Here is a 13609-nt window from a genome sequence, read left to right as displayed (position 1 = left end):
GGTCTCTCAGTCTGGGGTACAATGGGGCGGTCAAGGACTGAGAGATGGGGTGCCTTGGTGGCTCACTCGGTTGAGTATCCAATTCTTGATTTTGGCTCAGGTCATGATCCCGGGTCATGGGATCAAGTCCCACATCAGGCTCTACGCTGAGTGTGAAGCCTGCTTGGGATTCTTTTTCTCCCTCTCGAATTAAAAAAAAAAAAAAAAAAAAAAACTGAGGGAGAAAAGAGGAAGAGTGCAGATTTATTTATTTATTTCAGCTTCTTTGCCAAAGGGCATTGCAAAGATGAGAGAATACTCAGGGAACCCCTGCTTTTGAATCGGATAGGGAAGGAATACCTTGTTTTCCACCAGCCTCAGATACATACTCTGGTTTGGCATGTACCCCTGGAATACATGGACTCTAGCTCTCCATGTAATGATATACTTAACTATCCTATTAGAACTTCAAAGCTCATCAAATAGTCTTAAAAATGTGCTAAGAGCCCTTAATGAGGCCTGAAGCCTTCAATTAAATTAAACTGAGAAACAGAAGCCCTGACAGAGGTGCCAATTTGTAACTATCTGCTGGTCAGGGATTAGTGAACAGTCTGGACTATAGCCAGGGTCGGTAGGTGTGTGTGTGTATGTGTGTCCACAGTAGCCAGAGCTCTGGCCCCACTTCCAGTCCAGAAGAGTAATTTTTAAGAAGGGGGACCCAGTGGTATGGCTCCCTCCACGGAGTGAGTCCCATACCATTCCACCCCTAGGTGAGTTTAAGAAAAGGGGAGGGCCCAGTTTTAATGCAAGGACACATAGGCCCCTTGTTCCCCAAGAAGACTTAGCTTTGATGTCAGGGCAGAGTGCCAGGTAGAGGAGAACCCTTGGGCTGCAGCCTCTTCTTGCCTGGAGGTGTGGGAGGGCAGCCAGGGGAGGGGATGTTACTCAAGGGAGGAGTGCTGACCAGTTTTGCAGGTTCATTCCTGAGGCTGGGTGGTGAGGACAGGTGGAAAAGGTGGCAGTGAAGACCAAAAAAAAAAGGTGAAGCACTGGCTCCGTCCCCAGTCCTACGAAAGAAGGAACTGAGCAGCAAAGATAAATGGCCTTTCTCAGTCTCAGCCGGCAGCCTGGACATCCCAGCTCCAGACTTGTCCCTTCTCTGTGGCCCCACCAGGGGGCACTGCAGCCTCTCTGAGGCTAAGAGGACCAACTGTTCCCCCCCACCTTTGGACCCACGCCCAGCCCAGCGCTGGCAAGGCTCAGCTGGGTCATGCTCATCCCCCAGATTCGGGCTGCCATCCTGCTGCCCTCTCTAGGGCATGAAGCTGTGGCTGGAGGACACAGGGAGCCATGGAGAAAAAAAAAAAGTTTTATCTGAGAGCCTCTGAAGGCACCTGGTTTCTGTTGAATATAAAAAAAGGCATAAAATGGCAACTGTACAAGGTGCATCATGGGTAACAACAAGGCAGGGGGAGGAGGGGAGGGACACGGAGATGTGAGGGGAGGAGGCACATAGGGAGAAGGGGGATGGAAATGTCAGACTGGACTTTAGAACAGACAGTCCTGCCCCCTAGCCACCCCTGGTATAGGCAGATGCGCACACACACACACACACACAACACACACACACACACATATATACTCTGAGCCCAGGAGTCTCTGCTTCCCCTGCTCAAGCAAGGATCAGTCAGAACCAAGGTGGGGGTGGGGGGGCAGCCCTTGAGCAGATGCAGAGACTCTAAAGACTGTATCCCTTCCCTTGATTCTGACCCTCAGGCTCACAATGTCCCCACTGTCCATCCACAGAGGTTCCCTCCTCAGGGCCTGGACACCCGGGCCCAGAACAGGCCGTGAGAAAGAAGAAGCTGGCTAGCTAGAAGAGAAAACCTCCAAACTCCTGCCCGTCCCTGAAGGAGAAGAAAGGGGGCAGGAGCAGGTGGCCACTGCAGTCCTTCTATCCATCCATGGTCACACAATTGACCGGAACAGGAAGGAGAAGACAGCCCCCAGTGCCAGGCCCAGAGACAGAAAGAAGGCCATGATGGCTCCAGCTGTCTCTGCCTCAGCCGGCTTCACTTTCCTAAAGGCGGGAGGGCAAGGCTTCCTTAGAATGGCCCCTACCCCAGCCCCACCCAGAGCCTCTGGGGTGGGGAGACTTGCCTGAGCACAGAATTCTGCTGCCAAGCATCTTACTTTCCCACCCCCAATGGCTTTTCCCTCTTGGGGGAATGTGTACTGGGGTCTGTCTCCCACCTACCCACGTCTCCACCTAGGTACCCTGGGTGTCCCACCGCCCACCACCCACCACTACCCCTTCACCTACGTGCCTTACATGCCCCTCCAGGATCAGGGAGTCTCCTGTTGCCCTCTCTCCCTTCACTGAGCATCCACTGCTGCAGCTCTAGACCCTGCCTGATGCCACTAAGGTCCCCACTCACTTGGGCCCGAAGCACATGCAGAGACTGGCGAGGTAGCCATTGGAGAAGGCGAAGGCAGCCATGAAGATGATGAACCAGGCGTCGTGCTCGAAGACCACAGCCAGGTACTGGCGGGGCTGGACATTGCACAGCAGCAGCAGGGGCACAAACAATATCCGGGCCAGCACCAGGCTTGGCAGCCAGTGGCTGTCCTTCCCAGGCTGCGGAGGAGCAGGTGGTACCTCAGCCGGGGCTGGCCCACAGCCTCCACTGGGGGCCCCTTAGGATCTGGATTGAATCTGGTTACCCTTAGGGCATAGTGATTGGGAGGGAGCATGGTTGAGCCTTCTGGAGTGCTGGCAATGTTCTATATTTGACCTGGGTGGTGATTATTCAGAGATGCATGCATGTTTACGTGTGTGTGTATTCATTAAGCTGTCCGCTTAAGACCTGTACAACTTACTATACATAATGTCTTGGTTTAAAAAAAAAAAAAAAGCATGCTCCCCTTACCACCACACTATCTTGGTTCCCTTTCTGCATCTCAGGCTGGACTCTTCCCTCTCACAGGGGCTGGGTGCCACCTTCTACCACTTACCCATGTAAATATAGCTGTGAGGCTCCGGCCCAGCCAGTCGAAGACATTGAAAGTCAAGAAACAAGACACAGGAATGAAGTAGGCTCCTGGAAGAGGAAAAGTAGATTCAGGGATGGTTATTAGGTCCAGAGAGACAGATTTAGCCTCACTGGGGCTCAGTTTCCCCAGCTGCCCAGCTGTAAAACAGAGAAGATGCTTCCAGCCCAGGGAAGGGCAAATGGGCCAAGAAGAGTCTAGTTGGGGAGACAACAGCCTAGGATTCCCCACTCCCTCACCCCCAATCCTGCTCTAGCTCCTGTCTGTCCCCATCCTGGGAACCCATGGTGTCCTCACCCCAGGCACTGTTGCCCGCAATGCTGGATTGGACCTCAGCAGTCACAGCGGGAAACATCCCAATGGTGACGGTGAAGATGAAGCAGACGGAGAGAGCCGGGACTAAGATCTAGAGGAAAGGGACCGAGGCCCGTGTCTTCATGGCGTTGTGCATTCAAAGAACCCAGAATCCCCACCCCCTGACATACACACACACACACACACAGGAGAATCCAGGAGAGTGGCCAGTATCGGGTGGGAAAGGGAGCGGATGGACAGTGTGCAGGTCGGGAGGGGCAAAAGGAGAGAATGAGGGTAAAGGGCAGAGGGCAGAACACCCATGCCCCACATACATTTCTGAGGATGGCTCGGATAGAGTGGCCTTGGTTGGTAGACTCAGAGTTGGGGGCTGGAACTCTGGAGTCCTCTTTGTTTGCTTTTAGGTCCTCTCCTAGGGGGTGACAGGTTGTGGAAGCATCAAATTATAGGTAGGACAGGACAACAGGAGATGACACAAAAAGGGGGTGGACACCTCCTTACCAATGCACAGCCACACCCTAACACCTAGCCCAGACCTCCTGTAAATCCCACAGCATGGGTCCGGCGGTCCTGACCTCTCCCAGGAGACTCAGGTCATGTTACAAGAAACTGAAATCGCTTCCCATTGCTCTCAGACATTCAAGGTCATCCGGAATCTCCCCCCCCCCCCCCACTTTATTTTTCCCAGTTTTTATTTCCCGTTGTTTTCCTCATCCCAGCCCTGGTCCATCTGGCCTCTGGCTTGTCACTGCCAGCAAAAACAGTATACTCATTCTTGCCCTCTGTGCCCATGCTGCTCCCTCCAGAGCAGGCCACCCTCCACCCCAGCTTCTGTGGGCTATTCTGACCTTTACTAATGAGATCCAACTTGGTCTCCTGCTCTCCAGGCCCTTCAAGCTTGAGCTGCTGGTAGTAGCGGGTAGAATTCCTACCAAGAGAGGGAAGACAGTGGAGGTGGATTCAGTGGTGGAAGCTCCAGAATTCCTGCCTCGCCCAGTCTAGGTCTCAGAACACCATTGGTCTGAAGCCCTGGACCTCCCACCCCAGACCCCAAATCTGGCTTTCTCCATTTGCTTACCAGTCGGGGCAGGCCTAGGTAACAGATGATGGCCAAAACGATAACCCCACAGGCCGTGATAAAATAGCCAAAGGCACTTTCTGACAGCTCCGAGCCACCTGGGTGGAGGGTGTGCAGAAATCAAAGACCAGGCCGCACCCCTGTCCCTTTCCCCCAGCAACTAGGCCAACGGGCAGATAGTAGGAAGACTTACTGGCGATCGCGCAGATCATGCCACCGAGGCGAAGAAGCCTGCCAGGCCTGGCCACTCATGATGGGGGCAGTGTAGCTGGTGGGCAGGAGGCCAGCCAGACCAAACAGGCTGCCCTGCAGGATGGCACCGAATTGCTGGGGCACAAGGTGGGCATCAGCAGGGGAGGGGAGAGCAAGGTGGGACTTGCTTCCGCTGGAGGTGGCTGGGGGCCCATAGGAACACAGGTCCCAGTGAGTCTTAACACCAAATGACCCTCTCTGCCCCTACTCCCAGCCCTGGTCCATGTCAGCTCTGGCCTCTTGAATCATTGACTACCCACGGCATCCATTTCCTCCAGCGGGAGGAATGGGCTCCTTCCTGGCTGACTGTGCTTCTGAAAGAAGGGTGGGGGATCCAGGAAGATCTCTGCCCTAGGCCTGCTCCCAGCCCTGCTTACAGTTAATGAGCATGATCTTGATCATGGTGATGACGAAGAAGGGCATGGCATCCAGATCCACCTTTACCAGGACAGCAGTGATCAAGAACACCAACAGGATGGCTATCAGGCTGCCCAGGATCCGAACAGACTGGGGGATCCTAGGCCGAGGCAGCAGAGGGCCAAGAGGTGAGGCCGCGGGCTCAGCACAGGGAGAACAAGAGGCAGCAGGGGGTGGAGGGGGCTGGTCAGGCCAGGGGCCTGGACACTCACCTCTGATGCAGGAAAGAGTTAAGGCAGGTGAAAAACAGCAAGGGCAACATGGCACATAAGGTCATGACATTGTTGAAGAGGGCACTGAGATAATTCCGCTCTGGGGAGGGTACTGTGGGGGTGGCTGAGGGCTGGAAGTGCTTGCTGTTTTCAGCAGTGACCAAGGACATATTCTGGGTCTCGTCCAGGCGGTTTGTGAAATACTGTGTGGGTTGTAGAGAGAAGCGGTGAGACTTCTCTCCCGGGGCCCCCAAGAACAGATCCATGCCCTACATGCCCAGTGGACATGTCCCCCTGGAGCCCAGTCCCCCCAGTCTCACCCTAGTGGCTGTCATGAAAAAATTCCACGGGAGCAGCGTCCCCAGACCCAGCATGAAGAAGATAAGCCAGACGGCTTTGTACCTGAGGACAGGAGAGGAAAGAGGGGCCTAGTGACCCACTACTCCACCCTCCTTCGCAGATCAAACTTAAGAGCTCCTCCCTCCCCAATGTTCAGTCTCTCCAACTGTCCCAGGGCACAGGCATCTGTGCCCATGTGCACAAGTCCACCTATGGGTTTACGTAGAAGGGGAAGTGTCCAAGGGTAGGGAAAAGGGCACAGATATGTCCACAGGGAGAGTAGGGTCAGGGACACAGGACTGAAAGGCATGGCCAACGGGACCTTGGTTCTCAGCCCTGAAGACTCGGGGGACCCTGCAGGCTTGGGAAACAGTGTGACCCACACATCCGGAGGTGGTTTTGGAAATCTTGCTGAAGGCTGGGGGTAGGCGGGTGAGGGAGAAAGCAAACAGCAAGTGTCTCCCACCCCCACTGGGCAGGCTGGAAGTGATTATGCTGTCTGGGTAGGGACTGTGTGGTTCCCCAAAGAGGATTCTGAGGTCAAGAAACTCCCAGACCATTCTGGAACTAGTGGGACAGGAGGGCGGGGTGACTTGGGGTGGCTGGGAAGCGAGGGAGCTGTTTTTTCCCTGGCCCAGACAAAACCAGCTTTGTAGGTCACACCACATAGGGTAGGCCAGGAGGTATCAGGCCACTGGACGTCATCTGGGCCCCAAATAGTAAATAAGTGCCGCCCTAGCTTCGGCCAGGGCATTGCCCCAAGCCCTACACTTCAGGGCCTGTCTGGGATGGCCAGCCTTCCCCAGGGAGCCCTGAACCCTCCTACTGTGGTTTCCAGATGTGTCTGTCATATCTTCCCCACAGCTAATGCCCGCTTTCTTCACAGAGATGGCAGGGACAAAGTCCAAGGCAGGGAAGAAACAGGTCCAGTTAGAGTACAGGGCCCGGCCTCACACAGGAAAGGCCTGGGTGAGTGCCCCAAGTGGGGAGGTCTGAGCCACTGCAAATGCAGCCTCCCTCCGCCCCGACTCCCTTTTATCCTCCGGACCTTGAAGGAACACAGCTAAAAGGCTCGACTCAGAGGTCCCCGAATGAAGGGAGAAGCTTCCCAGACATGGCTGTGCAGAATACATGGTCAGAGCGGGGCTGGGGGAGGGTGCCAATATATGGAGATGGGAGAGGGGTTCACAGAACTGCTACCAATGGTGAGACTCTGATAGGACAGGCAGCCTGGAAATGGAGGAGACAGGGACGGAACCAACCTGGGGCTGTACTTACTATGTCTCCTTAAATTCCCTCCCATTCAAATAAACCCTACCTCAATTTTACAGGTGGGGAACAGTCCCAGAGAGATTAAGCTAGTACCTGAGTCCCACAGCCAGAAGTGGCCTACTTCTGTGGCCTCTGGCACACGAGGGAGACCGGATTGGCAGCAGAGAGGGGATGAGGTTGGGGGGCCTGGGCTGAAGGAGTTTTGGACCACAGGCATGGCCTTCATCGACTCTCTTGGGTCCTAGACCCTCCTTGGAGGGCTTAAACGGGGTACAGCCTCTCCACCCCCCGCAAATACGTATGCATGATCACCATTGTGGGTCTAACTGAAAGGAGCCTATAGGCTCCAGAGGCGGGGAAATGAGCGGAAGGTCAGTTCAAGGACCAGGGTGGGCCAGGGTCCTTTGAGGCAGGGCCAGGCCTGAGGGAGAGGGCAGTTCTGCCAGATGTGCTCCGGAACTCGGGGTGCCGCCAATGATTTCCCCAGAGTGATGGAGGAGGAGCTGGAAGCTGCTGGCTGGCTGGAGAGCAACAGTGGAAACACTGAGAGCCAGGGAGGGGCTGCCGCCCACCCATCCTGGCCCTCCCCACAGGCCCCCCGGCTAAGCATGCATGGTCCCCACCCCTCGCGCAGGCCTGAATCATAGCTACTTTGCTGGAAGACCAGGCAGCAGTGGAAACCCCAAATTCCAAAGGACACCACACCCAGCCCCCTGGAGACCCATTTCCACTCCCCTGGATCCCCTGGCCCAGGTCCCCCAAGTACCTGTCCTGAGGCTCGTGACCGGTTGTCATGGTGACGGCGTCTCAGTTTTGCCTGGCCGATAGCTCCCCTCCTCCTGGCGTCTGCTGGGGGCAGAAGGCAGTGTGAGGCCACGTCTTGGCCCTGCTTCCCCATAGGCCTCTTTAGACTCTTGTGGGGTAGGCGGCAGGCAGGGTTCACAGAGCAGACAAGCCGGAGAGTCCACAAGGACCCCCTCTGGCCCTGCCCCTGAGGACTGCTCAATCTGACCCCTCTGACCAGCCCTGTCGGGCCCCCTGCCTGCTCAGGCTCTACCTGGCTCCCGGCCTGGCCACCGCTATTTTTATCCAGCAGCTGAAGCAGTTTGTAAGCTGGGAAACGGGAGAGAGTGGTGGGCAGGAGAGGAGGAGGAGGAAGTATGAGGGAGAGGGAGGGAAAGACTTGGCAAAGAAGGCAAGGAAGAGGATGAGAGCAGTCAGGACAAGGACAACAGACAACAAAGATAATGGAAGGAGCGACAGGAGGAGGGAAGCAGGAGTCAAAGCAAAGAGGGCGAGGGGAGGGAAGGGGAGGAGGGAGGGCACAAAACAAACAGATACGCAGCAGCAGCAGCAGCAAGAGCCACAGGGAAGAGGACAGAAGCCAGGCCAGAGATGCCTCCCCGCACCAGGCCCCTCTCTGCAGGTCTGACCTTCACACCCTCTGGGGGAGCCCTGCGCTCACAGCAGGAGTGGGCTCTGGAGGGCCTGCGCTGCTGGAGGCACCCCAGACTCCAGCCTCTCTGCTGGCAGCCCTTGAACCTTCCTTTCCAGTCACTGCCCAGGGGCTTCCTAGTTCCTGGCCAGTTTTCTAGGAAAATACTTCACCATGCATGTGGGGACACAGCCCTTCCCACAACCACCCTGGCCCTCCCCGATGCCCAGTCCTGTCCCCAGGGTTACCCCATCCCCCCTCGGTTCCTCTTTGACTCACTCCCAGGTCCCTATCCTCTTCCCCTTTCAGAGAGCAAACTTGAAAGGAAGACTGGGGGAGCAGGGACACAGGCCTGACTGACCACATTGTCCCAAAGCTCCTAGCCCACCCCCTCACGATCCCCCTCCCGCTTCCGCTCGTGCAGGGCAGGCGCCTGGCACCAGATCAGACAGCTTTCCCTTTGGATGGCAAGGAAAGCCAGGCAGGCGTGTGCTGGCACATCCCCCACGTGCAGGCCCAGCTCTGGAGCCAGGTCTGCTGTTTGGGGTGAGGACCGGGCCTGAGCTAGGGCGAGCACTCACCGGATGCCCAGGCTTGTCAGCAGAAGGGTCAGAGCAGAGGGGGCCTGGGCAGTCCCTGGGAAGTGGTCCTAGCTCAGGCTCTGGCGGCAGGCCTTGTCCATGGGCGCCCCCTGGGTAAGGGTCCAGAATGAAGAAAGTGGCACAGGGCATATGGGGAGAAAACCCCCCAGGCCTTGCCATGGGAGTTCTGGTACCCTGGGCCCCATTCTGAGAAGCCTCTCACACACACAAACCAGGAGATAAAAACTCCTGTAGCTAGCTTGGGAGATAAGAAACCCAGCAGTCTAAGTAGGGGAGCGGGGGGGGGGGGGGGGAGAAATCCCAGGTACAGCCAGTTCCCAGCCTGAGACAGACAGATACCGACAAATAGTTACTTCCAGGGACCCTGAAATCTTCAACCAGCTTTTCTATCCCTCCTGTTACTGCTCTCAACCCCTCCGTAGGTGAACTCCAGACTCTCCCAAGGCCTTCCTTAGCGCCCGCACCCCTGTGTTGTAGAACAGGGACAGGAGGAGCAGACCACACACCTCCCAGATGGGAGGCAGAGGTCTTCTTTTATTCATTTTCTGAACAAATATTTACTGAGGACCTCTGCATGCTCTCCAGGCACTGTTCTAGGCTCTGGGGACAGAGGTGAAAAACACTGTTCATGTTTCCAAGAGGGATGGGGGCAAGAGGGCTCCACCCTGGAGGGTGGGGAGAGAAGGCTCAGGACTCAGATTTTCTATTAGGTAGCAAGGAGGGGAACCCCAGCTTCACACCTCAGCACACCCCATGCTCCACCCCCCCCACCCCCACAGGTAAGATTCCTGGCAGTAAAGAACTGGGAGGTGGGGTGGAGAGAATAGAGTATCTCCCTTCTTAGTAAAATCTGCCTTAGGCTCAGAGAAGTATTCATTTCTGTCCTCTCCCCCCAGCTGTGCTCCCATCCTGCCCACATCGTAACAGTCAGCTGGCCAGCCCAGGTGTTTTGTTCTTGCCTGCCTTTGCCCAGCAGCAACCAGGGATTTGACACCAGCTCAGCATCTAGTGTCCCTCCAGCCACGCCCTGGCCTGCCGGGATGGAGTTCTGAAAGCAGTCACGGAACTGAGCACGTCCCCTCCTTTTATACCTATCTCCGCCCCCCTCCAGACCCCCAGTGCCTCTCATGCACCCCAGCTTCCAGACACATCTTTGCAGTAGCATCATATTCTCTACTCCCATGGAGTTGCATATGGGGCCAGCCACTACCTGCCCTCACAACCACCCCTAAGCTAGCACTAATCTCTCTCCATTGAACAGATGGGGGAGGCTGAGGTTCAGAGCGGTTGAGTCACTTGCCTAAGGTCACAGAGCTAGTGAACGGGTGAGCTGGAATTCAAAGTCAATGTGCAGCTCATCCTAGCCTCCTTCTGGGGCCGGGAGGTAGGTATAAAGGCTGCTTCTCAGCTAGCCCTTTAAATTGGGACATGCGGGGAGGGGGGGGGGTAGGTGCGGGCGGCATCTCCAGCCTGACAGGAGCCTCAGGTGTAAGGCAACCCCCCTCCAATTACACACATCCTGGCACCGAGAGCTCAACAGGCAGAAGGACAAGTGGTTGGTTACCGCGAGGAGTGGGCAAAGGGGCCGCCCCAAGAAGGCTGAAGGGCTGGGATCAGCCCTCACCCAGGCTGCTCTCCCCCCCCGCGGACGGAAACCCGCGGTGTGTGTCCCTGTCCTTTCTAAGATAAGGAAGGGTCCTCTCAGGGAGTAAATAAGGACGTGCCCAGGAAGGGGAGGCCAGGAACATGAATTCGGCCAATAAAAGGCAGAGGTTAAAGAGACAGCTCCTTCACCTCCAAGGCACGCGCCCTGCCCTCATCCCCATTCCCACCCCCACCCCTACACAGTTACCAGCGCGGCTCCTCTCCTGTACCAACTAGACTGATCGAGATTACCCATCTACTCGCCCGCCCCTTGCGGAGGTCAGTTCGGCGACAGCCGGTTTCAGGCCCAGGAACCAGGCCGCCCACGCTCCGCTCGGGTCGCGATCTCCTCAGAGTCCCCACGCGCCCTGGCCCTTGCGCGCCACGTGCAGCGCGGCTCCGCACGCTCCACGCCGGGGAAGCGGGGCCCCCACCCGGCGTCCCCTCCGCGCGCCGCGCAGCTGCCAGGCCCAGCCTCCCTGCCCCCGTGGCGGCGGGAAGAGACGCCTCCCGCCCCGGCGGTGCCCGGCTCCCCGCTATCCCGGGCCCCCGGCCCGAGAAGCACCTGCTAGCTAGGAAGGAGTCCTACCGCGCCGAGATCCGCGCGCCCTCTCAGTAGCTTCCCGCGCCCGCGGCAGCACATTGAAACCCGCCCTCCGCTGGGCCCGCCCCGGCCCACGTCCGCAGCCGCAGCCCGCCCCCCTCCGCCCTCGCCGCCGCGGCGCCCCAGCTCCCCACCCCAGCAGCTCGGGACGTGAGCCTCGCCCCCCCCTTTCTCGCCCAGCTACGCCCAGCCGGGGCTGCATGGCCCATACCTCGAGCTATTTCTGAAGATGGGACCTGTGGGCCCTGCTACACCAAACCCTGCCCCGTTATGAAGCACCCGGGGCCGGAGAATACAGCCCCACGCTGGGTACCCCTAGTCTCCTCCGCGCTGCCGCTCCAGAAACTCCTACAGAACCCGCGTCCGGACGCTCCTTGCAGCAAACCTTCGGCTCAGACCCGTCCGGACGCCTTCACGTCCATACTCCATCCCAGATGTTCTGGTATAACTCCCCGAACCCCTCCCACGCCACTTTCTCCTACACTGCACTTTTTTCCTTTTCTGCGCGGGCCTCTTCCCTTCTCAGTGCCACTTTCTTCCTTTCCTTTGCTCCCCCAACCCCCATGCCGGAGGGATCCCTCTGCATAATCAGTATATAATCAGTGACCTGAGTGGTGGGTTTTCCCACCTCTAACACACAGACCCGAACACCCACACACAAACACTATACCACTGTGTGGTGATAAGGAGGGGGATGTGTGTCTCTGTGGGGGTTGCGGGGGAAAGGGTAGTGGCATAGGTCTGTAGGCCCCTCGAGGTTCACTTTTTCTAAATCCAGAACTTTGGAAACGCTGAGGAACAGTTGGAGATGGTAAGAGAAAAAGCCCAGAATAGCCTTACATCCTGCGTGAATCCTATGGCCCCGATACTGAGAGGCGGAGGAAGGGGGTGGGCATGCTGGGTGGTCAGTCCTTCTTGTACCTCCAAGGGAGGCGGAATGATTCTCTCCCATTTTGCTGGTCAGTAAATTTGGGGGAAGGAGAATACGGCCCCTATAGCTGCCCTCAGTGCTGGAGGACAATCTGAAGGCTCGAGAGGTGTGAAGACAGAAAATCCAGTCCAGCATACCCCACCCTCCTCAACTACCCAAGAGACTCATCCCCTGAAGAAGCTTTGGACACTAATTAACAATTAGCATACTACCATCATAAGAATAAGGTAGAGTCACCTTCTTGCCAGGGAACAGACTGGGCCCTGAGAGGAGGGGTAGCTTTTCTACTTAGGATCAGTGACCTGTCCCCAAGCTACTCCAGAAGGAATGTTCTCAGCCTCCTGGCTCTGTGCCTCACAGAGACATAACACACCATCATCCCCCAGCCTTAACCAAACAGAGGGCAGGAAGATGGGTAGGGTGGTATTTTTTTAGGCACTGCCCCACAGCTTGAGGGCAGCTTCATGTCTGGGTCTACCCACCCCCATTCCCATCCTGTGTTTGTCCAGTCTCTCGCTCTTCCTCTCCCAGCCCTCCTCTCCCCTCTTCCTTGGCCCTGTCTCTCTCCCACCTTCATTTCCCATCTTTGGGTGGGGGTGGCAGGCCTTAGTGGTCAGACAGATCCTCCAGGCATGGCCAGGCTGGTAGCCAGTGGCTGGAGTTGTGTGCAGAGGGGCTGGAAGTGGAAAGAAACTGGAGGGAAGTGGTGAGGGTCCCAGGCCAGACAGTGGAAGGCTGTTTCCTCTCCCCACCCCCGCTGAGGCCTGGCCTGCTCACTAGATGGCAACAGCCAGGGCTGTTATTGCTGGAGAGAAGCCCATCTGGCAATCACCCTGCCTGGGCCCCCAGCCAGCATCCACGCCCCTTCGGAGCTACTTCCCTGGCCAGAGATGGTTGCTGGGTGCCAGGGCCCTCTGCTGGACATCCTCAGGGCCCCAACTCACACTGGTCAGTACTGGGAGTTTTTCTGGTCAGGCCCAGCCAGTCCTGTCGCCTTCTGCCCAGGCTTAGGGCTTTCTCCCTCCCTGAGTTCCCTCAGGTCACTGGCACAGAAGTAGGGTAGGAAGGGCTGAGTCAGCTGCACCCCCCCCCCCACCCTATACTCCATCTAGTTGAGACTGTCCGTAGCTCCAGACTCCATCCTCCCATTCCAGGCCCCAAGCCTGCCCCACCATCTCACACACAGCCCTCTTTCCCCAGCCCTGTGTCCATCTGTGTTTGCTGGAAGTGTGTTTGCTTGGCTTGGCTATTTGTCACCAGCACCTGTCTCATGACTGTGCGTTCTCAGTTGTTGTTTGTGACTCTCTGTCCCTGCCCTTGTGGCAGGGTTGGGACTAGAGAGAGGCCAATGAGGCACTTGACTGCAAATTTTAAGGGACTTGACTCCAAAAAATTCAGGAATCAAGATAAATAATATTTTACTGTAGTCTTTAAAAAAATCAAAGTTAATGCAAAAAAATCTATGATGAACCAAACAT

General features: G+C 56.8%; 1 protein-coding gene across 1 annotated transcript; it reads right to left on the bottom strand.

Moving 5' to 3' along the window:
* Positions 1-230: 230 nt before the first annotated feature.
* Positions 231-7725, bottom strand: SLC29A1 (solute carrier family 29 member 1 (Augustine blood group)). Its single transcript, XM_030315610.1, is given in 15 exon segments — positions 231-2059; positions 2418-2617; positions 2995-3080; positions 3328-3436; positions 3660-3757; positions 4194-4263; positions 4265-4273; positions 4424-4521; positions 4617-4637; positions 4640-4666; positions 4669-4750; positions 5054-5192; positions 5305-5507; positions 5625-5706; positions 7682-7725. Coding segments are annotated over 15 exon segments (1365 nt in total). The 5' UTR covers positions 7711-7725; the 3' UTR covers positions 231-1947.
* Positions 7726-13609: the final 5884 nt, after the last annotated feature.

Source organism: Lynx canadensis, chromosome B2 (genome assembly GCF_007474595.2).
Source record: "Lynx canadensis isolate LIC74 chromosome B2, mLynCan4.pri.v2, whole genome shotgun sequence".
In the NCBI taxonomy this organism is placed as follows: domain Eukaryota; kingdom Metazoa; phylum Chordata; class Mammalia; order Carnivora; family Felidae; genus Lynx; species Lynx canadensis.
The sequence above is the reverse complement of the archived record's forward strand: the minus strand, read 5'-3'. Positions and strand labels throughout refer to the sequence as shown.